The sequence below is a fragment of the Pseudopodoces humilis genome, chromosome 3, assembly GCF_049639895.1.
Source record: "Pseudopodoces humilis isolate 2021_Gansu_Grassland_sample_001 chromosome 3, ASM4963989v1, whole genome shotgun sequence".
Taxonomy (NCBI): Eukaryota; Metazoa; Chordata; class Aves; order Passeriformes; family Paridae; genus Pseudopodoces; species Pseudopodoces humilis.
The window spans coordinates 58507344-58530902 of record NC_142202.1 but is presented as its reverse complement, the minus strand read 5'-3'; the positions used below and the strand labels follow the sequence as shown (position 1 = coordinate 58530902).

At 40.6% G+C, this 23559-nt stretch overlaps 1 protein-coding gene across 1 annotated transcript; it reads left to right on the top strand.

The window, feature by feature from the left end:
• Positions 1-7910: 7910 nt before the first annotated feature.
• TBPL1 (TATA-box binding protein like 1) lies at positions 7911-22118 on the top strand. Its single transcript, XM_005518361.3, has 7 exons — positions 7911-8083; positions 13691-13877; positions 14507-14589; positions 15482-15545; positions 17260-17363; positions 17456-17550; positions 20413-22118. The coding sequence occupies exons 2-7, from the start codon at positions 13743-13745 to the stop codon at positions 20481-20483; spliced, it is 552 nt and encodes a 183-aa protein (XP_005518418.2). The 5' UTR covers positions 7911-8083; positions 13691-13742; the 3' UTR covers positions 20484-22118.
• The last annotated feature ends 1441 nt before the right edge of the window (positions 22119-23559 follow it).

The following is a 23559-nucleotide window of genomic DNA, read 5'->3' as shown; positions in this document are numbered from 1 at the left end:
TTATCTTTCTGTATCTACATGAATGTAGATGCAGCTGTGTGAGTGTCTGTATACATTCCCTCCTAGTAATGTTTGAACTCATTGCCTGATTTCAGCTAGATTTGACAGAGGTCTCAAAGATAAGAAAGTTACTATAATTTTTAATATTTTTGTGTGCGTGTGTGAAAACAGGCAGCTGAGTAAAGAAAAAGTCTATAAATTTTGCAACTGAAGGGTTTCAACATGAGCTCAGCCTTTATTGGATACGAGAACATATAGAGCTGTGTGTCAGCTGTAGATGAAACTCCAAATGCTGCTTCAGTCACAGGATACAAGTTCATAGAAAACTTGCTTAAGGACCAACATGTTTTAAGATAAGAACTCTATAAAAGTAATTTAGTTCCATTTGATTTTGATACTAGTATTTTTTGTTTGTTTGTTTCTTTGTAAAGAAACTAGTTGCAACCCAGCTACTCCGTGACCACTTTCCAATTCAGCTACAGACTAGCAAATCCTTTATTTGCAGTGCTGACTCAGTGTTCAGGCTCCTGGGTTTGCTGCTGACATTGTGCTCCTTCGCAGAAGTTTTCACAGTCTGTAAGGTCTTACACAAAATACCTTTTAGGCTTATCTTATCCTCTCACTGGGATGGAAATCTGCCAGCCTGGAGCATCAGCATAGCAAGAAACCCACTTTGCAGACACCTGCAAAATGCCGTGCTGTTCTGGGCACCGACTGGGGCAGCGAGGCAACAGTGTTGGTCGTGCCCTCAAACTTCAAGGTGCATAAGGAGAACATGTGCAAGATAGCTTATTCTTTAAAGTGCCTCTGAGGTCAAAATTCCCAGCTCACCTCAGAAAATAAAAGACACAGAAAATCTGTGGGGTTTATTCTGTAGGGAAGCTGTTTTGAATCCTGGACATAATGATAAGATCACAAGCACAGTTTTGCTTGATGTATTTGTATTTGTAACCCCTCAGTTGTGTCTGCCTGAAAAAAAACTTGCTTCCTTTAAACAAATCACATATATTTTTCAAAAGGCATTTTTTGCCAAAAATCTGTTATAATTTCCTCTCATTATAATTTGTAGTAAAAAAAATTTAAATACGCAAAATACATTACCTAATTGCAGGTTATAAACTTTCTAAAAGAGAAAAAAAACTTTATGCATATCTAGTGTACAAGTGGAGAGTATAATCTGATAAAATTTCTGGGTATTTAAATTTTTGTCTGGATATCTGAATACAGATTAGCACTCACAGTCTCCCAAAGGGACAGGATTACAAAAGAAATTTCAATTACATTGACACAAAATTCAGTTTCAGTGAAATTGAAATTTTTAGCAGCAAACAACCAAGCATCCTGTAATTGCCATGTATATACACACCTGGAAAATCCTCCATACAGAATTTTTTCCAACAGTCAGATTCAAATTACTTGTGTTCATTGCTGGCCCATGTAGCATTGACTATTCCCATATTAAGGCTGTGCTATCAAATGCAGGCCCACAGGGTAAATACCATCTTGTGCTCACTATTCAGCTACAGATTGCTTCAAGCTCTTCAGCCCAGAATAGTTTGTGGCTGGGAAGTGGCACAACCAGTAATAATGGCACTTTTTTGTCACTAGTGCTGCAAACCTACTGATGTCATGGCTTGAGGAATTTCTGCAATTCTGAGATGCCAGGTCTGACCTAAAAGTTATGCTCCAGGAAGGATGGGGCAAAGGCATGTGTTACCTTTGAGAGGACTGTTGCCAGCAGACTGCAAAACCAGCAAAGTTCTGCAAGTAACTGGTTTCACTTCAGACACTGGTGTCTCTGAGTACAAAACTGACTTCGAGTAGGCCCAGGCATGCAAGTCATCCCACTTCCCAAATTCGGCAGGGACATACCCTAGGGTCACAACAGTCCAGAGATGACGCATTTTCTTGCCTTAGAGTTTTGCCCTTAAACTGAAACTTGTAAACAGATGAAACACGTTTTCAAGCCAATGCGCATGTGTGCACTCAGTTACGCCATCCTGAAAACCTCCTTGCAAGGAAAAAAAGATCATAACAAAAGCAAGAAAATAAAAAACAGTATAAATCCTTCCTTCACTTCAAATTTTAAGAGGTCCTTCTCCATGAGCAAATTAAAAACCCCAATCTTTATTTAGACCTCAGGCTGTTGTGTAAACTATTAGACCATATCCAACTGTAAATATGGATTATCTACAGTCTTGAGTTTTCTCTTGGTTGTTTACAAGTTGTTTCAGAAACAAGGCTCAGAAACACTAGGGAAAGAAAGCAAGGGTTTAGCTACACAACCAGGAGACAAGAAGAAAGGGAGAAAAAGTTATAGAATAATTCCTCTTCCTCTGATTACCACAGCTCAGTCCTTGTGGCAGGATGGGTTCAGGAAGGGAGGAACTATCAGCAGCTCCATCACAGACGGGTGGAGCCAGACCACCACGGAGATGGAAACCAGGAGGTTGAGAGCTGCAGCTGCCTTTTCCTGGGAGGAACATCTGTGAAAGCCTGCACGGCAGCAGCAGGGGAGGAGGAGTGGGCACAAGCAAAGACCGTTCCCAGGGATGTGCTCACACATATATATAACTGTCCCTGGATGGTTTCCCAGGCTGCTGCAGCGGCACTTCCCTCCCCTGTCAGGGAAGAGGCAAAGACCATCATGAGGGACATGCAGTCGAAGTGTCAGCACACTGACTCTCAGTGCTCTCCTGAGCATCCTGTTTCCTGTGATGCTTTTTGATGGCTGAGGTGACCAGAATGGGAACAGCTCTTCCTTGTTGATAACATGTTTTTTTTCTTTTCTTTTACACTCTTGGCATCTAAGATTCAATACACAAAGTACACAGAAGACAGGAGTCATCTTGCAGCATTTGGCTGTCCCCTCATGACCAAATGTTTTTCTATGGGAGGCCGCTATCATTATACAGATGGGAAGAAAAAGAGATGACAAATGACTGGCTGAAGGTTCACACGTAAGTTTGGAATAGGCACCAGCTTTTCTGGTGCACAACCATGTGGGTTGTTCTCCTAGGCACGCTGAAATCACCAGGGATGTTTACTCTTTGAACTCAGTACAAAGACAGGAATCAGGAATCAGTAAGGTCTGGGGAGTGATCCTCTCAGGCTGGATATCTATATCTACAGCTACACTTACTAGAACAGACAAACCAGGCTATGGATCATGCTCTGCCTCCAACAGTCAGTGCTGTGTCTGGGGACACATCCACACAGACATGAATTTCAGTCTATTCACCAAAGGTTAAGAGCAGCCCCCTAAACTACCCCAAAACCATGCTTAGATACTTTCCGGGAAAAAGTCAGACAGGCCAAAGGCATAGCAAGGATCCTGCTAAAACCAAAGCACAAAGAAAGATAAGCCTCAGCCTTGTTTTATCTATCAGTGTCACTGCAGCCTTAGCAGCTACAGCAGTTGAGATACTTGATGCCATTTTCTCACCTCAGTCTCATGCTCTTCTCACTTTTTTCTAGATCAAACTGCTTTCTTCTTTTATGGGCCAAAAATTCTTAGTTCCTCTTTGCTATTTGTATCTCATAACTAATATATATGAAGACTAAAGGTCACTAGCAGCAAGAGGCTAAGCTCAAGAGCAAACATAACATGAAATATAAGCAATATTATACCCCAAATTATGACCTGAATGAAAACCTCTGTTCATTTGTTACCTAATTCTGCAGTACCTTTTCTACCTGAGTTGTGAGTTGCCTGACACCAACATTTGACATATGCCCTCACAGTAGCTCTTTCTCACCATTGCCAATTAGCACCAAGTTAACCTCATCTCAAGATCTGGAATTGAGATATTCCTTAAATCCATGGGAAGAATTCAGACAGCCAGTAGGTGCTGTCTGTACATGCTTCAACATCCTTCTGCTGGCATAGGAAGCAAGCTGGACGGGGGGAGCAGAGACCAGCACCCTCAGTTTGGCTACAGATTCAGCACTGCAGGGAAGCTGCTGAGGAATCAATGTTACTATCTTCCCACAAATTTTTCTTCCTCATTTCCCTCACACTCAGTCTTCTAATTCCACTTTCACCATGCTTCTCTTACTGCCAAAAGAAGTAAGCATGCATAATCTGTAAATACCATTCAGTCATAGAGGCTGAAACTACAGATATGTATAGAATTATTGTGAAGTTTACTGAACAGAAGTCTCATTCTGATAGTTTGACTTTTATGTTGAGATACTTCACTGCCATTTTCTTAATATGCTTAATTTGTATTAAATAGTATACCTAGCAATATATATTATGCAATATACAGATATACACACTATGCAATATATATATACTATATAAAAATGTGACATAAATATTTACATACTATGTAGTAACTGTATTTATCTTTTCTATAAACAAACATATAAAATAATACATATTATAAAATTAAACAAGGTTTAAATATTGTGGAGATGGTATAAGTGCCACTTACAGCAGGGAGGAAATCGTTCAACAGCAGCGGCATGAGTTATCATATCGTACATCATCAGAGAGGTGTGAGAAAGCACAGCTGAGTTTACTGTTTCACCTGATAAACTAAGCCCTGGAGCAAAGGATTCCCTCCCTGACTGACTTCTTGATCATTCCCTCATGGCTGCCAGCCTGGGAGATGTCTCATAATTAACCTGCAGTACCATGTTTGCAGCTGATGACCATTTCACACTTGGTCATTTCCATGGAACATCCATGACACTGGTTGCTACTGCATATTTCCTCTTCAAACATGAATACTTTAATGCAATCTTCCACTCAGACACCACAGTATTTACAACACAGCTGCGTAAAACTCTCCAGCTAGCCTTCACTGTGGGCTGCCTCAGGAGGCCATCAAGATTTCTTCTCTCCTTGCTACACTTTCTCATAGTCTACCTTGCACAGGATCTTATCTGATTGAAATTTAATCCTGTAAAAATAGAAATATCCTGATAACCAAGCATTTGCTTCAGTCTGATGAGTGATTTCTTTTTACAGAAACCTGCAGCTACAACTCAATAACATAATGAAATTGCATCTTCATTCAGTCTCACTGCTGTAATTACTGAACAAAAAAACATATGCAGTGTCCTAAAGTTCAGTTACCTTGTTTTTACTGCACACTTACCGGTAGTCCCAAGCAGCCCACAATTCCATGCTACAGAATGTCCAAGCACAAAAAACACCCTCCCCACATCTCCATCTCCTTTTTACTTCCCAAACAAGAGATTGCAAAATAAAGGCATAGGAGAATGAAATAGTGTAGTAAGGAAGTGACAGTGTCAGAAACGGCCTCTGTGCCTTCTCTGTCTGATGTCATACAGCATCTAGTAATTTAGAACCTCATGAAGATCCAGATCCCTGGCATCTCAGTCATACTAGTGGAGGAAGCCATGGAGACAAGTTAGAGTTGCATGGAAGAATGGAGACTGAGAAGTGGAGAAGGGAAGGAAAGGACAACCAGTTTTGTAAAATATATAGGTATGGAATAAAATTGCGGCACAACTGAAAAAGTTGTCAAGTCAATTACATTACAAGTCAAATTAGGTAGGTGCCAAATCACCTTATTTGCATTCCACATTAATGTGATCATAGCTACTTGCTTACATTTGCACATTTTCCAAATATATATCTAAAGAGGAGATCTTCAGAACACGTTGTAGTCTAAACAGGAAGAGCTTAGGCTGACAAAGCAGTCAAAACTTTTAAATGATAAGAGTTCATCTCTTCATCAGCAAGAATAATTTTCTTAACATCCAGGAACGTGCTAGAAAAGGTTATACCCTGAAAACAGCAAGCAAGTGGAGACAGTGATAGTGTGTGCTTGCAGACATTTTGTTTTGAATTTCTGTAGACCTTTAATGTTATGCTGAAATAAATACAAGCTTAGTCAAAATTCAAGAAAAATCAGGGTTTATAAAGATTTTCTTCATAACTTGCCGATGTGATCAGCTATTCAGAAAAAAAATAAATCAGCATCTGTTGTGACCTGAAAAAGCTGTCAGAGCGAAGACATCACAGCACTCTACCCCACTTTGGCTGTGTAATTGTAATGCCTCAGAGCCTGAAACCCATAAAGAACAAAACCAGCCTCAAGGCACTCTGTAAAAATGCTGGAGGTACCGTGCAGAGTTACTGAACTATGGTAAATTCAGAATCCTGCTATCCAAAACCTTGCCTTGCTTGCCTCTGCTCACCCGAAGGCGGTGGATCGCCGTGGATCCGTGTCTGTAGGAAGCCACAGGGTGGCAGCGCTGCCCCATGCCGGTGTGCGGCCAGCCTGGGAAGAGGAAAGAGAAACCACGTACTCGCAGCTGATTTGAAGTGAGAACTTGAAATACTTATTTTTGACAAGCGAACCTAGCCATGCATTTCAAGGATTAAAGTGAATCTGGCAGAAGAAAACACGCCAACTCTGAAGAATTTAAAATTTAAATTTCATACTGTTCCTTCTATCCTAATTAAAGCTATTTTGCTACCCCATCACATAAGCAAAGTACATAATTACAGAACCTCGGTTTCAGAAAATTGTCGATTCAATGAATACTCTGCAGTACACCCATATAAATATACATTTATATAATTTTCTTATAAAGACCAATATTCTTTATAAATCTGAAGTCGACATCTGTTTCATTCGTCAGTCTGCGTGGTGAGCCTTTATAATGGATCACATTGCAGGCACATTCCTGGGCTCCAATGTGAAGCACAATAGCTTTTCCAAGAGAAAATATAAGTGTAGATGAAAAGTAGTTCATCACAGGCTCTACTCCCTACAGACAGCACAGGTGGGACAGTGTCAGATTTAGAGGATCATCCTGGACAGAGAGAACCAGTGTTACCCAGGCACCTCCATTGTGTCCACGTCCCATTCTGTCTGCCCACTAAGTGTGCACCGTGTGCTCACTTTGCATGGATGAAACAATCTGCACATTGAAAGAGTGCAAAGCAGAAGTCTTACTTTAGTCGTTTTAACTTTAGAACCACAAAAAAATGTACCGAGATCCTCGCAGAACTCCTGGGACTTGGGCATATTTGAGACTTCTCGGTCACCCGCTTGTATCTTTGTTTCACTTGGGGTGAGCAGTCTGCTCATATACCAAATTCCCACAGATTATTATTATCTCTTCAGTACCAAATAAAGTCACTTCAAATTAATATCTATATATATTATTATTATTATTATTATTAAGACAAGAGGCGGTGACCAGAGCCCTGCTGCAGTGCAGTATGCATGTGTGGAGCGGCAATACTGGTGGAGTGCTGTTGCGAGCCCTAATGCCTGCCGTCTCCTGCCAGACCACCGCTGACCACTCGCTTCAGCCAGAGAGTGCGTGTGGAGCGGCCAGGCCACAGACCAAGGGGTGCAGCAAGCTGAAGAGGTGCCAAGGCCGGCGCCCCACAGAAAGGCCTGGTGCGTGCCACCGGCGTCGCGTCTGAGCTGAAAACTGCAGCAGCTCCCCAGCGGCTTCGCAGGCAAAGGCGCTGCCTTGGACGCGGCAGCCTGAAGCCTGTTACTAGTTTTACAAGCTTTTACAAGACAGACATGGCAGAAACTGATGCACAGGAAGTTCCAGCTGAACATGAGGAAGAACTTATTTACTGTGTGGGTGACAGAGCACTGGAACTGGCTGTCCAGAGAGGGTGCGAAGTCTCCCTCACTGGAGATACTCAGCAATGATCTGGACACAATCTCGTGCCATGTGCTGTGGGATGACCCTGCCTGAGCAGGGAGGTCGGACCGGATCACCCACTGCGGGAATCACTTGTCCTGCTTTGTGATTCCGTGCGGAGCCACGCTCCGCGGGCCCGTCCCGGGGTGTTCCGCAGCGCCGGTGCCGGCGGACGACAACGGAAGCGCTGCAAGCGCGGCCCCCTCCCTCCCTCCTCGCTCCCTCCTCGCTCCCTCCCTCCGCCGCCGTGACTTCCGGCGCCCGCTCTAGCCGCGCCGCGTCTATGCCCGCGGCGCTGGGGGATGTTTATTGTCGCGGGGAGTCGGCCCAGCACCCGGAACGCCGCCGGGCGACCGGCACCCACCGACCGGCACCGCGCTGCGCCCTGTCCTGCCCTGTCTCGACCGCCGCCCGGCCGCCCGCCCGCACGGTAACGGCCGCCGCCCGCCTACGGGCCGCGCTCCTCCTCCTCCTCCCTCCCCCCCTCGCCGCCGTCTCGGGTCCGCGGGCCCGGCCCGGCAGGAGCCGCCGCCGCCGTTGGACCCCCGCCTCCCGCCCCCCTCCGCCGCCACCCCTGCCCGGCCGAGGTGAGAGAGGCGGCGCGGGGCCTCCCCCGCCTCGCCGCGGCCCTGCCGGTGCCTCCCGCCGATCGCGCCCGGGGCGGGAGGGTGTGCGTGGCCGGGGCCGGCGGGGCAGGGAGGGGGAGGAAGAGGCAGGGCATCCTGCGGGGGAACGGCCCGTTCCCCGACAAGCCCGGCCGGCCCGCGCCCGGCCCCGAGGGCTTTGTGGCTGCCCCGTGCCCTGCGGCGGCCGATGTCCGCACGAGCCGGCGCTGTCGAGCGGCGGAGCTCGGCGTGGCCAGGCCGCCTCGTTGCCTGCGCTTTGTTTGTGCCGTGCTGGCCGCAGAAGTTTCGGGCTAGGGTTGAGGGGGGAGAAGAAATAGTTGTTGACCGGAGCGTTGTGGCACTGTTGCGTGTAGGGCTTTGAGTGAGATTCCCAGCAGCGGGAATAGGGAGGGTACTCGTGTTTCCTCACCTGGGGCGCGCAAATGGTAAAAATGTTTGACTGAGAGGGGGTGAGAGGCTTATCCGTTGCCTTAAAATACTTTGTCTCAGCTAAACGTTTTTTCTTTTCTTATGACGTTTCATCATTTTGGAATGGCCACTGAATTTGTTGGTTCAGACTTTTGTCATGCTTATGATGATTTTCCACGTATTATAGCGATCAAAAGGATTCTTCTTAATGCCTGGCATTCAGGTATTCCTAGATGTTCTAAGAGAAAGATGGCACAAACTTGAGCTCAAGTGCATCTTGCTTTGAATATGAATGGGCCTTTTGATGAGAGAAAGATTTGAGTAAAATGGCGTGTTATGAATTATTTAAAATATGCCTTCTTGTCTTGCTCTATACACTGGTTTTATTCTTGCAAATGGATTTGTGTTGGATGACCCCAAGGAGATGCAGTAGGCTTATCCAAGAGCAGGACTGAAGTCCTACTTGCTTATGATATAGCTGATAGTATCACTCTGTGGATGGATCCAATTGAACAAATCCGTGCTTTGATACTGGCTTTGCACATATTTAAAAATTTTCTCCTCCAAAATATAAATAGTCATGACTCTGCAGATCCTGAAAGGTGAGAATAGTAACTTCAAGATGGCCTTTTGCTTTAGGCACAGTTTAACTTGCCATTGCAACAGAAAGTAAAAGCATGCCCCACTAGCTCAGTGGCTCGAACTAAGGAAGTTGTTTGGAGCAGAGGATGTTTAGCACCGATGGTAGTAGCTATGTTGCTCTTGGTTTTTGGGGAGTCATTCACCAGCCACTGTGACCATACTTTGTCTAGGGATTCAAGCAGATTTCAGAGGTCTCTCACCTCCAGGGTTTCATATGGACCCCTTTCCTGAGGGGCTAAACACAAGTACATCTAGAATGGAAGGATGTAATCATCTCTCCCCGTTCCTGACAGGCTTTATTTGTTCTCCATTCTTGTATGGAAACGTCCTGTAGAGTTTCGTGTTAACTTCTTCAAAGATTCCTTTCAGGCATTAGTTTGACAAATGTCTACTGACACAATAGTGACCAATATCCCTTCAGCTGGGCTGTTGGAATTGTTTGTGGAGTTGGTCAGTTTGTGAACTGCTTTGGAGAAAGGTTAAAAATAACCAGTAGAAGTTGCTTATACTTAGATTGCTGGTGAAAAAGGTGTTTATTAAACTGTTCTGACATTAACATAACCATTGTTAGATATCCCCCATCTACCTTTATAGCTCCGAGTTTATTGGATCAGAGGTAGTCAAGAGCTTAAAATAATACTTTGTTTATATATCCCGTCCCAAGTGCCTTTCTTTTTCTTTGATGATGGTGCTGTGGTTGGTTTGGAACTTTCTGAAGACAGAGTGCTGGCTTTTTTAAGGTTGTAAGATTTCCGTGCAGGGTGTTTTGTCTTCATGTGTGTTTATAGAGTATCTAAAATAGTATGTCTATGATTCTAATAGTGGATGTAGAGGTAATCCTTTAAGAACTCTAGTGTTCATTCCTCCCTCCAAAATATTTCTTATTCTGTGGAGTTTCTCTAGTTTCAGTAAGATACATTACAGTCTCAAATATCCTTGCATTAGCTTTTGTTGTTTTTATTTTTGTGTTAATTATCATGCTTAATCTAGCTACTTTTTTTTTTTTCTTCTTTTTTTTTTCCCTCTTAGGGTAATATTCCAGATGTATCCCTGAAATCTATGTTGAAAAGAAAAAACAATCTTCTAAAATTTCCCTTTTAAAACAAAATAATGCAAACTTCTGCAGAGATGTATTTAAACTTGTTTCCTCTGTCGGGATAAATTGTGTTATCAATGGTGCAAAACAACTTGAAATCAAAGTTAGCTAGTTTCTTGTGTCGGATAAAGTCAAATGAAGTACATAATTTAAAATAAATGCTGTACATGTAGACAAATTATTTTCAGTTTTAACCTATTATTAATTAACATTAGCTGGCAAAATATCATTTTAGAAATGAGATTTAGACTGCCAAAATTCTACAGTTCAGATGAGAGAAACTTCAAAGGGCAAAATTAATCAACAAAACCTAAGCTGAGCTCAATAAAATCAACTTAAACATTTGCAAATCTAGAACTGGAAAAAAACAGATGTTCAGTTTCTACTCAGGCTTTCTGTTCTGCAATGTAACTGCGTAAGTATGGAATATAAATAAGCTGATATGTAAGGAACGGTATTTTCCCCATTTTGCAGAAAAGATACGGAAATGCAGAAATTCAGGTTTTGGGAAATAACAATCAGTGCTATGGTAGCGCGTATGAGGAGGATCAGGATGTTCCAGCTGGTCATGCTTGCTGGAGATATGTGTAAATAGGAGCAACATCTTTCTTTCTTGGACATTGTAAGACCTTTTTTTGTAAACATGTTCTTTTTTTTATGTAGCCCATGTATTTTTATTTTTTAAGAAAGTTTAAGTTGGTTTTGTTCTCATGGTTCCTCTGAATCTGAAGTTATTTAAGGCTTCTGAAAAAAAGGTAACAGGACATCTTCTCTTGTAAGTAAGGTGTGACACATTAAAATGAGTGCTTAAATCGAAGGCTGTGATGTGCTAACACTTGCTTACTGCTTGGATCACAAGTATCCAAGCTTAGAAACATTTTGATTTACTCAATCTTTCCAAACCATGCCTTGGAAGAGTTTTACGTTGTATTTGTATGTTTCATAGGAATGTGTGTCTTCAAAATTGTTGCGGTAATATATACAATTTCAAATTAAAAAGCCCCTCCATTAGTATCTGTTGTCTTGAGCTTTCAGAACATGGCTAATTAGAATGGGGGCACACCACTGTAATGGGTGTAATTTTTCTCCTCTTAATATCTATGCAAGTAGATTGTACTTCTAACCAAGATACATTGTAATTGCTGAAAACATTGTTACTGACAGCTCCACAGCCGCCTTTTTGCCTTAATAATAGATCTTTTCTTTTTAAATTGTAATTTTCCTCTCTTTTCAACCACTGTTTCTTTTGTTCTGAATGAGCACATGACTTTTCTCCTTGGATCTTTTTAAGATAAGCCATGTTTTATGGGGACATTATCATACAATACTATGGTTTGCCTAGATGTTAGCAACCTTTCAATGGTGTTATGCACGACACTGATGTTCTTTCAGAATGTAGAGGCTGAGTGTGCCAGCAGATGCTTGCTGATAATTAGGAGACCTGGGTTCCAGTAAATGAACTCAGCAAGAGCCAGGAGTTGAGGCCAGGGTGGAAAACAAATGCCTCTCTGAAGATGCCATGGGTTCCAGCTCCATGCTGGCCCTGCCTGCATGCCATTCAAAATCTGCACATGTGCTATCTTTGGATCTGGTGCCATAAATTACTTGCCCAATCTGTAGTAGTCCATCAAAACCAGATGGAATAAGTAATTTCTAACTTTGAGGATTCATGTAATTTTTGGTTCAATAAAAAAGATTAAAAGAGGGATCTGGGAGTACTAATTAGTTACTGTTTGTTCTCTTCTTTGCCTGCATTCCCTCCACCCCCACATGTAACCTTTGGTTTTTCTGTTTTCCTCTTGCTATTTCTTCATCTCTTTTCTGTATTATCATTCATCTTGCCTTTTCTTGTATTGGACAAGCCAACAATTACAGAATAATTCTTTCAGCAGGGAACAAGCTGCAGAGTGTAAGCAGTAACCACCACAGCAGCTGACCCAGTATGCTGTGCACATCTGCCATGTAGTTTGTTACTTCTGTGTTGTCAGAGAGTGATAGTCAAAAGATGCACCTTGAGTTCTTGATTACAGATTATAACATGATGTTTAGGAAGGCACAGTCAGATGAAAGTACTGACAATAACATTAATGTTGTATATTGAAGATTTCTAATATAGAATTTAAGGCAAAAACATTTAAAGTTATATAAATACATCATAGTCTGTTAGGTTTGTTATTGTTCTTAATGCACAGTGTCCTGCTTCTTCCATGGCAATGACCATGTGGAGCATTTCACATATGTGACAGTTTTTCTTTGATTTGGTTCTTTGCTTTTCTTTTTGTTTATTTTGGATGAAACGCTGCTAAAATGCTTATATAAGTCAGTTTCACTGTATACCAATGATTTTGTTCTTGTCCCTTCGCATTTCTTCACCTGAGATCTGTTTGAGATGCCTGCTGTCTTGGCTTTGTATGGTTACAGAAGAGATGTTGGGCTGAGATGAGTGGTAGCCCAGCTGCCAATGTTAGGATTCTCTTTCCTAGCTGAGGTGTGTGTGAGGAATGTCATCTTTGGCGTGCGTGGGCAGCCTGGATGCTTCCTGGTGCCCTAGGTTTACAGTGCGTGCACTGGGCAGCCATGCTGTGCCTTCACAGTTACCTGTGCTTTTCCTCAGAAACATTCTGTCTCACTCTGCCCCTACAGTGCCTTCCTGTGGGTCAGCCCAGGCTGGTGCTGCCACCAGGACACTCTGTATAGTTTGCTGTAAGCTGTTGTTGGGAGAGATAGGCCAAGAGTGCTGGACGAAGATGGGAAAGCTGTGGTAACAGGCTGTCTACAGACTGCAGTTTGTGTAACTGGTGTTCAAAGTTATTCATAGGCTCATCCGTTCCAATGCAAATGTCAAACTATTCAGAATTATCAACTTCAGCAGCCACAAAAGTATATTTTCCTGAGGTGTCTAATGACATCCTCAAACGACCTGAGGAAAGATTATCCACTGGAGCTATGGAAGAAATTTCAGTAATCTTTACAGTGTCTTAATATACTTAGTAAGAATTGTAACATATTTAACTGGCAATTTAAAATACTCTTATATATGTGTATATGCACTTCATTTCTGTTAAGTCTGGCAACATGGCTTTGAACAAATTACCTCCTATTTTCTAGCACAAAGGATGCAGACCTCCCGCTCCACGCACATTGTTAAATGAGTCAGAGTGTAGGGACTTCTGCTTCCTGTCTCTTTTAAGGGGCAAATGTATACAATGGCATTGATAGGCAATTTTCTATTGGTATGTTTAATTTTATCATTTTTGCTTCTCAGGATGTGATCTTCGTGGTGAGCTGGTGGGAAAACTGAGTTGTAAATCACCCCAATGGATGCGGACAGTGATGTTGCACTGGACATTTTAATCACAAATGTAGTGTGTGTTTTTAGAACAAGATGCCATTTAAACTTGAGGAAGATTGCATTAGAGGGAGCAAATGTGATATACAAGCGTGATGTTGGGGTAAGAGATTCAGCATATCTCAATTATCTGTTCTTAGAAATGTTCCTTAAGTTAAACATTCTTCTGCCTAACACTTGTGTATGGTGGATAGAGAAAAGCAGAATTTTCTTTCTCTATTTCTCTTGCTGTAGTTATTTAGTCACTAATACACTACTTGTACAGTAATGGGTGTGATGAAATGCTGTCTCAGGAGACAGCTCTTGGTGAGGTGAATATTGTGTACAAGGTATGTGATGAGGCCTTTTACACCTCAGGGTCTGTTTTGCCTCCCAAAATTTGATGGCTGTGTCAAGGAAATATATCTTGATAAGGAGTCAGCAATATCAAAACACTAATAAGAAAATAGTCTGCATGGTGCTTATAGTTTCCAGCTTTTTATTCACTGAAAAATGTCTTCATTTAATCTATTTAGTGTACACTGAAACATTGGCTATTTCATGCTTATTCTGCTCTTCTCAGGAGCTAGGGTTTTTTAATTACTGAAAGAGATGAAGGAGCAGTTCAAGCCTACCAAAACTAAAGGGAGTTTTAGTCTAACCTTAGTTGATGTGGGTGACTGTTTTTGGGTTTTTTTCCAGTATGAATTTGAATTACTGCTAATTTCCAATTTTTCTACTTTTCTTTTTTAGAAGGTTTTAATGAAGCTTAGGAAACCTAGGATTACGGCCACAATTTGGTCCTCAGGAAAAGTTATTTGCACAGGAGCCACAAGGTGAGTTCCTGAAGGTTCTTTCTCTAGCTCTAAATCCTTGTGTATTTTTAAACACAACATTGTAAATGACGAAGAGGTGGTACTTGCTGCTGCTTAGATTGGCTCATGCTGGATCACATGTAGACCCTTGTCAAGCTACGTATTTGGGCAGAAGTTTTCCATGTGAAGTGTTGGCCTTAGACAGTGTTGAAATCTTAAACATCAGTTTAGCCTTCTTGGGAGAGCAGCAGGGAAAGCTGCCTTATTAAGAAAATCCTAAAGAGATTTGAGGAGCCTTTAAGAATTCTATGTGTTTAGCTAGAAGCTGAGACTTGGGAAGGGGTGACCTTTCCTGAGGATATCTCTTATTTTTTCACAAAACCCCACCTGAATTTAATTAAGTTTTACAGTGTTGAGGGACTGGAAAGAAGGAAAACCAGACTCAGTTCAGATACATCTGACACTCACTAAACTCTTAAGAGCTAAATTCCTTTAAGATATGTTTGCATTTCAAAGTAAGGATAAGGTAAGGTAAAATAGTAAATTTGCATACTTTCTGTGTATGATCTCTGTTCCAAAATTAAAGAGGATTGTTCAGGATGTTAACTCCAGACTACCCATAACCTTATTTATCTGTTAAGGGTACTTAAAATCATGTATGATTATAACATGTCTCTCACTTCAGCTGGGACCAAGTGCCAAGATACTCTTTAAACAGGGTATGAAGCATTGGAATGTCTATCTAGTTAAAATACTTACAGTAGGATGAAGTGAAGGCTGACCATGAGATCATGGTTGATGTGCTACATTATATAATGGTTCATTTTGTCATCTGAGTAGCTGTTGTGGTGTGTGTGCACAACTATACACTCTATTTCTGTTAATGTTAGATCTTTTTCTTTCTCCTTTATAGTGAAGAAGAAGCTAAATTTGGTGCCAGACGACTAGCTCGTAGTCTACAGAAACTAGGTTTTCAGGTAATTCTGATGAAAAAGGACTTGCATGACTCAGGCAATACTGGTAGTTAATTTTTTAGAAAGAAACAAAGAAGAGGGAGCATAATGACTTAGCAGTTAATGTGTTTTCACTCAGATGCCCTTTTTGTGTCGGAATACATTTTCCAGATGCTGGTTAAAGAGAAGCTGTTTTGTTTTGTGGATTTGAGTTTTGTTTGGCAGCTCAGAGCAGTGCTTCTTCACTGGATAACGAACAACAAAATTTGTTTAATATGTGAACCACCCACAGATGTGTCTTGGATAGAATTTACAATATCTCAAAAGATTTATTTGGAAAATGCTGAAACTTTACTGTAATTTGAACGTAATTTTCACTCACCACTGATGGAATAGCAGATTTATTTCCATCTTAATAAGGGCAAGTTTGAGCCTTTTAAATTAAAGAGGAAGGAAAAAAAGTGCTCCTGCACTGTCATGTTGCACAGCTGGAAATAAGCCAAATAAAATACTTGGGACAGGAAACATCCTCTTTTATCTGGGTTTGGGTTAACATTACCAGTCAGGAACACCACTTGCATTTCACAGTAAGGGTTGAAAAACAGCAACATGAACCACTTAAGTGCTCTAAAACTTCCTGATAGTCTGTTCTGCTGTTTACACACAGGTTCAGTTTAGGGACGGACAATTAAATAGACACAGTAGCTGTCATTTTCAGGGAGAAACTACTTTTGATTATAGCACATAAAGGCAGTGGTGGCAGTCTGGTAATGCTGGTAATGCTGCATCAGACCCCAGCAAAAGTGTGACACTCATACAAGTACAAATGTGTACTTTGGACCCAGCACTCTAAAGCTGGAACGGACTATTAAGTCAGTGAGTTTCACAGTACTTCCAGGGTGGACACACCAAGTTTTGTCATAAAGTGAGCAGTTTATATTTGAAGATTAAGTTGATTTAAGGCTAAGTTGCTTCTTTCTAATATCTTTCTAAAAAGTATAGATTGAAGAAGAATGACCATTTAAAGTTTAGGCAATCTCAGAAAATGAGCAAAAGTTTCCCCAGTGACACTGCCAGTACTGACCTCTCAGCAGTGCAGTTTCATTATATAGCAGTTGTCTTTTGGCTATTTTGTTGTCATCTAAAGTGTCTGTGGTAAAAAATAACTGAAAGTTATTCAAGTTGTTTGAGTTTGGTTTTAGAAAATTGCAGGGTAGAGAACCAGTTTGCTCTACTGGCCACTGGACACTTAAAGCAAAACAGTTGTCAGCTTTTTTCTTATTCTTAGCTTTAATGGAGATGGTGTATAGCAACAAGGCATTAAAGAAGTTCACAACAATATTTAAGCTTTGTCTCTGCTTACTTTGATGCTCCATGAGCTGTTAAATTTAGTTTCTTTTGAGTGGGGAGGTGTTTAGTACAGCAGTTTGAGTTGTTTCTGTGTCTCATCCTTAAACTGTACTGTAACCATACTGCTGTAGTAACCATGATACAGCTGTGAGGTATCTAGTTCAGCAGTTACTCTACCACAGAAGGATATAAATGTAAATGTAAATGATCTGAGTCCATTAACTACTCTTTAGATGCCTATTAGAAAGGCATCAGTCTCAAGGTTCTAATTTTGACTCATCAAAATATTCTAAGTAGTATCCTTCTCTTTTTATTTTTTTGCAACCCATGCATCTGATTTGCTGTAAAGTAAATTTCTAATGTCTTGTTTTCCCTTTCTTTTGAAAAGGTAATTTTCACAGATTTTAAAGTTGTGAATGTTTTAGCAGTGTGCAACATGCCCTTTGAGATCAGATTGCCAGAATTTACAAAGAATAACAGACCTCATGCGAGGTACGTAAGATTTTTAAGAATTTTCATCCTTTCTTAAGCTTATATTTTTCAGTTCTAGATCTCTCTTTTTTACTTTTCATTTTGTTTTCTAGTTATGAACCAGAACTTCATCCTGCCGTGTGTTACAGAATAAAATCTCTCAGAGCTACCTTACAGATTTTTTCCACAGGCAGTATCACAGTTACAGGTATTTTAATGTCAAAAAATAAATATTTAACTTGTTGGGAATATTTAACTTTAGAGCCAGTAGGTTTGGGAAAGCAAGATGTTTAAAAGAGTCAAAAGATAATGTTGAAAATATTTCGTTTCCCCTGCTAGCACCTAGTTTGTTTTTGAGTGAAAGTGCCAGAAGAGTTGTAGGGCAAGTGTTATTATTGATAGGTTCAAAAAATTAGTTAGACTGAATGTACACACTCTGTTTTTTCAATGAAACCAAAAGTAAGATAGCACTTAGGAGTGTGAGTAATTATTGTTTCTTTAAATACTTGAATTTTCTTCTTTCTTTTCTTCGGTTTGTAGAGGTGTTAATTACACTGCATTTAGCATTAACATCCCTTTCATAAATACATATTTCCAAACTGCAGATTTATGGAAACTCAAAGGTATAGCATAGCATTTTGTCATAAACGAAGCTGACCAATATGTCCAGCTCTTCAGACTTGTGCTCTCTTCTGTTGAAGCTCAGCTAAGAGAACCACCACTGAATCATTGGCATCAGTGATTTTTCCCATGTAATCAGAGACATGATTGTCCTGGGTCTTGGAGAGGCCATGCCATTTTTTCCTCTCTCTTCATCATTTTCATTTTTCATTCTCTTTTTTGTTTGCTTGTGAGATGTCCACCACTGGTGTCCAGGTACAAGAAGTCAGGTTTTTGCTACAGAGCTAAAAAAATCATTGTTTATCACTTTAGCAAGAATTATTCTTGCAGTTGTTAGAGCTCAGCTACTGGTTCAGAGGCTGGGTAAGGATTCTTTTTTTTTCCACATCTTAATTCCTTAACAAATTACTGTGTTTATGCAGAATATTTCCCACAAGATATTGGAAGCAGTGTTTTCTAGAGAACCAAACTTCCATCAGATTCAATAATCTAAAAATGAAGGGCTAAAAAGTATTTCAAGATTACAGTATATGTTCAGAATAGTGCAACTGGTCTAGCCGAAACTAGAAACTAAATTTGAAATAAAGAAGCCTTAGTATCACTGCAGTCATAAAAAGCCCTCAGCATGTCTTGTCAGCCTCCTAATGAGATCTAGCTTCTCTGTAAGATTCTTATTACTTTGTTGCTTACGAAATCACTTTCATATTTTCAGAATTTTCCTTTCAAATAGGAAGGTAAATACGTTAAACATAGAAGTTTTGCATCCTTCTAGTTTAGTTGTTGCAGTGAGTTTGAAAAATTAACTCAGACCTCTACTGATCTTGTAGGCTTCTGCTTTGCCTTTCTTCTAGAGGAAAAAAATTGTCCAGAGTCTTACACTTCTTTTTCTAAAAATGTTTTAAATTGCTTTTCAGCCTTGGTGCACTTCTTCTCAAGTGGGTTCAGATGAGGTTTCTTTTAAAGATTCCTGTTTTCTGTAGTACTAGTACTTGTAATATCTCTGACTCAGAGAATTTTATTTGAGATACATAATTAGAAATGTTACAAAAAACCCAGGAAGGTGGGTTCTTTTCATGGGACAAGCATAAAAAGATTTTGTTAACTTTTGTAAAATATAATAAAAATCACTAGTATGTAATAGAAAGAAGTATTGTTTCTTTGACTCCAAAATGAGAAATTAGGGGGTTGTTTAGGGGGGTTGTGTTATTTTGTTTCATTTTTTCCTTCTCTTATATGCCATAGAATGATAATCCAGTTTTTACATCTCTTCAGCCTTAGAGAGAGTAACATTTTTTTTCTGGAACTATTTGCCTACTGTAGTCTCACTTTTTGAAGGCTTCTCCTTTCCTGAGAACTTTCTTTTCTAATAGCAGCCAAATTTAAGGAGGGTGCAGTATCTACCCAGAAGACAAGTATCTTTCACCAAGCTTGTTTTGGCTGAGTGTTTCACTCGACCAGTTTGAAAATACAGGAAGAATCCTATTCTTGTCCATTTGCATTCTGACTGAGCACATAGAACAGTAATTACTTAAGTAACTTATGATTGAGTTTTGTTTTTGGGAGTCATTTCGAACATTTCTCTATACTTGGAAGAAACTTTTGAAGTCTAAAGTGGGATTACAAAAACCCTGAGCTCCTACTCATTAAAGTATGCGAGAAATTTCTGTTATCGTTTATCTGCATCACCAAGCTTCTATCCAGAATTAATATCTTCTGGCATGTTACTGCTCACTTCTTTGCAATCTTAATTTTTCATTGCATAAAGTGGTCTAGTACCACCAGAAAGCATTGCTAGGTCACTTATCCTTTTCTTTGCCTGGGTACTCGTAGATCATGTTAGATAACCTTCATATGCGTCATCCTGAGATGATAAAACCATTCCCTGGCTTGCCGGTTTTGTCCTGAGATCAATGATGAAGCTATTTGCAAAACCAGGGATAGAGAGTAATAGTCTATAATTTTCAAACCTAAAATAACCTTGCTTGAAATGTTAACTTCAGTTAAATCCAGCATTATTTAACAGTAGCTTTTGTTGGTAGGTTTTTAAAATGAGCTAAAAGTGGCTAGGCTTGAAGAAATACAAATTCCTAGAAGATTGACATAAGTAAAGTAACTTATTTTATCTCTGCCACTCAGCCTCTTCTTTGGGCTGTTTAAGCCAGGAAATTGAAAAACAGCCATGTTGTTATGAAATTAAATGACAGTATTATTTAATTGTAATCTATCCATTGACAAATGTAGGACATCTTGAAGATTTACTCACAAGAAAATACTTTCACGTGAAGAGAAAAACTTTGTTAAGTTAGGAGAAATGGGGGAGAACTTGTCTGTGGTATGAAGTTGTGATTGCTAATAATATTAGGGTTTTTTTAAAGATTCTGTTGTTTTAATTTCTGATTCCCTGATTTTTCTCTTCCTACTGCCTTTTTTTTTTTTAATTGTGTCTCAGGGCCAAACGTAAAGGCTGTTGCCAGTGCTGTTGAACAGATTTATCCATTCGTGTTTGAAAGCAGGAAATAAATTTTGTAATTCACCACTTGATGGTTAGGTTCCCTAACCGAGCACCTTCAAAGACTGCTGCACATTGGACTAAAAGCAAAAAGGAAAACTGGACCAACCATAGCAGAGGAATACAGACTCTTTTACTTGCTCGTGGCTACAGTATAGACTCCAGTTCTTTTGGATTTTACTCTTAACAGTGCTGTATTGTAAAAACGGAAGTTTACAAGATATGAAATTGCTGCTTTTAAAAAGACATTCTATTTATTTTTGCAGTAATTTCTGTGTATTCATAAGCAAAGCTGTCACGATGTGCACTACTTTTAAGACCTTTTTTTTTTTTTTTTTTTTAGCTTGAGCTTGTGTTTTATTTGTGAATAGTCTTTTACATTTTTGTATGCTGAATATTGGGCACCAAAGAAGCTGTAAAAGTTACCTTTTTCACCTGATGAATGTGCACAAATAAAAGTTTGGAAAATATTTCTCTTCATACCTATTCTGTTATATTCCTTCCCTTTTTATATTACAATTTAAATTGTATAGTTGCAAATTAATTTGAAACAATGTAAGAATAGTCTTTTGCTGATACCTTCTGTTTCTGTTTGTAGTATGTGTAAAACTTTGTGCGTGGGTTAGATTGAAATCTATAGTAGTTACGTATGTTTATCTGAGGATGAAATTTGGTTTGTTCCCAGTTCTCTTAACTACATGCCAGACTTCAAGTATTTTCTTGTTGTTACATGAAGAGAAGACATTTCTAAATATAAATGTCTACAGCAAGTGTTTTCCTGTAGATGAATTGTAGAATACGCTGAGTTGGAAGGGGTCCATCAGGATCACGGAGTCCAACTCCTGGCCCTGCACAGGACACCCCAGGAGTCACACCATGTGCCTGAGAGCATTGTCCAAACCCTTCTTGAACTCTGTCAGGCTTGGTGCTGTCACCACTGCCCTGGGGAGCCTGTTCCAGTGCCCAGCCACCCTCTGGGTGAGAAGCTTCTTCCTGATACCTGTACTAAACCTCCTCTGGCTCAGCTTCATGCTGTTTCCTCAAGTCCTCTCACTGGTCACAAGAATGAAGAGATCGGTACCTGCCCTTCTGCTTCCCCTCATGAGGATGTTGAAGACCACAATGGGGTCTGTCCTCAGTCTCCTCCAAGCTGAACAAACCAAGTGACCTCAGCCCCTCCTCATAAGGCTTCCCCTCCAGACCCTTCACCATCCTTGTGGCTCTCCCTTGGACGCTTTCTGATAGCTCAATTACATTATCAATTTATGAAGCTACTGTAGAAAAAACAACTGCCTTGTCCACCTACTCAATGCAAATGAAAAAAAATTAAATGTGAACTTCAGGAAAATTGTGCTTCAACTGGAGAAGATGATGTGGTCACTCTAATCCAGCCCCAGCCTATTTCTGAATGAATAACACAGATCTTTTCTACACTCTTCTTACTGTATACTGTTTTGATGACAGGAGCTGCCAACAAGCAATGAAGCTTGATTCTGGCATGTATTATTATTGGTATTAATCTTGGACTTGGAAGCCAGTAGATGTTTCTCTCAATAAGTGCACATTTGAAGCAGAAGAGAGGTGAATGCTTAAAAGTAACTGCAAATGCTACTTTTAAAAAGATACAATAAATATGTATAAATGTATGTATGTCTTTTTTCCCTATCTCACTGAAGAGAAATGTAACACTGCTTTTGCATGCTGCAGGTAATATTCAGTCCTAGGGGATGCTAAAAATAGTAAACTGAGCTGTTACTGTACCAGGAATCACGGAAATCTTTGAAAGTAGGGTGGAGGAACACCTGGAGGAAGCAAATGCCTGGCATGACAGATTTCATCTGTGGGGTGGGGTGGTATAGAACTTGGGGCTGTCCATAGTGACTTCATGCAGGAAGTACGAAGGAAGGAGTAGTATGGGAAATGCTTCACCAAATACCTCAGAACAACAAAAAAAAAATATTTTCCGTAACTCCTAAGTGATATATTCATAAAAGCCTCTTGGAACTCTGTAGGTGTCAGGGAACGGTTTGGGTTGGAATGATCCTTCAAGATCATCTAGTTTCACCCCCACCCCCGCCATGGGCAGAGACACCTTCCACTAGACCAGGTTTCTCAGAGCCCCATCCAACCTGGCCTTGAACACATCCAAGGATGGGGCATCCACAACTCCGGGCAACCTGTTCCAGTGCCTCATCATCCTCATAGTAAAGTATTTCTTCCTTATACCTAATCTAAACTTACCCTCTTTTAGTTTAAAGCTGCTCTTCCTTGTCCTGTCTACATGCCCTTGTAAAAAGTCCCTCTCCACCTTATAGCTTACCGTCAGGTAGTGGCACCTCACAATTACATCTTCTCTTTTCCAGATGAGCAATTCCAATTCTCTCAGCCTTTCCTTGTAGGACAAGTGTTCCATTTCTCTAATCATCTTGGTGGCCTCCTCTGGACTCACTCCAGCAGGTCTATGTCCTTTCTGTGCTGGGACCCCAGAGCTGAAGGCAGCACTCCAGGTGGGGTCTCACAGGACAAAGCAGAGGTGCAGAATCCCCTCCCTCACCCGTCTGCCCACACTGCTTTGGATGCAGCCCGGGATAAAATTTGCTCTCTGGGATCCAAGTGCACATTGCTGGGCCATGTCCATCTCTCATCCACCAGAACCTCCCAGTCCTTCTGGGCACGGCTGCTCTTGGTGTGTGCATTCCCAGCCTGTGTTGATACCAGGGGTTGCCTGGATCCAGGTGCAGGACCCTGCACTTGGCCTTGTTAAATCGCGTGAGATTTGCATGGGCCCACTTCTTGAGCTTATGAAAGGGGGCTTATAACCATGAAATTATGAAGCTGAGTTCAACAGTCAGGGATATATATATATATAGCATGTTATATGTAGAAAAGCTTGCTATACCTAAGTTTTCGAGTTTGTATCAAATAATGTGGACCTTGGCACTCCAGACATAAATAAGGAGGATCTTGTGCATAGTCAAAGAGCAATGAACAAACCACCATTAGGGAACACTAGTTATTTTTATTACAATTTAGAGAAAGCAGAAGGTATTTGAACAATGAACAAAATTGTAATGGGTTTTGAGGGAC

Bases quoted from the DNA above. Each gene is read 5' to 3' on its own strand.
- TBPL1 (XM_005518361.3), top strand. From the start codon at position 13,743: ATGGATGCGGACAGTGATGTTGCACTGGACATTTTAATCACAAATGTA. The intron at 13,878-14,506 runs GTAAGAGATTCA...TTTCTTTTTTAG, and splicing joins TATACAAGCGTGATGTTGGG to AAGGTTTTAATGAAGCTTAG. The intron at 15,546-17,259 runs GTAATTCTGATG...TCTTTTGAAAAG, and splicing joins TACAGAAACTAGGTTTTCAG to GTAATTTTCACAGATTTTAA.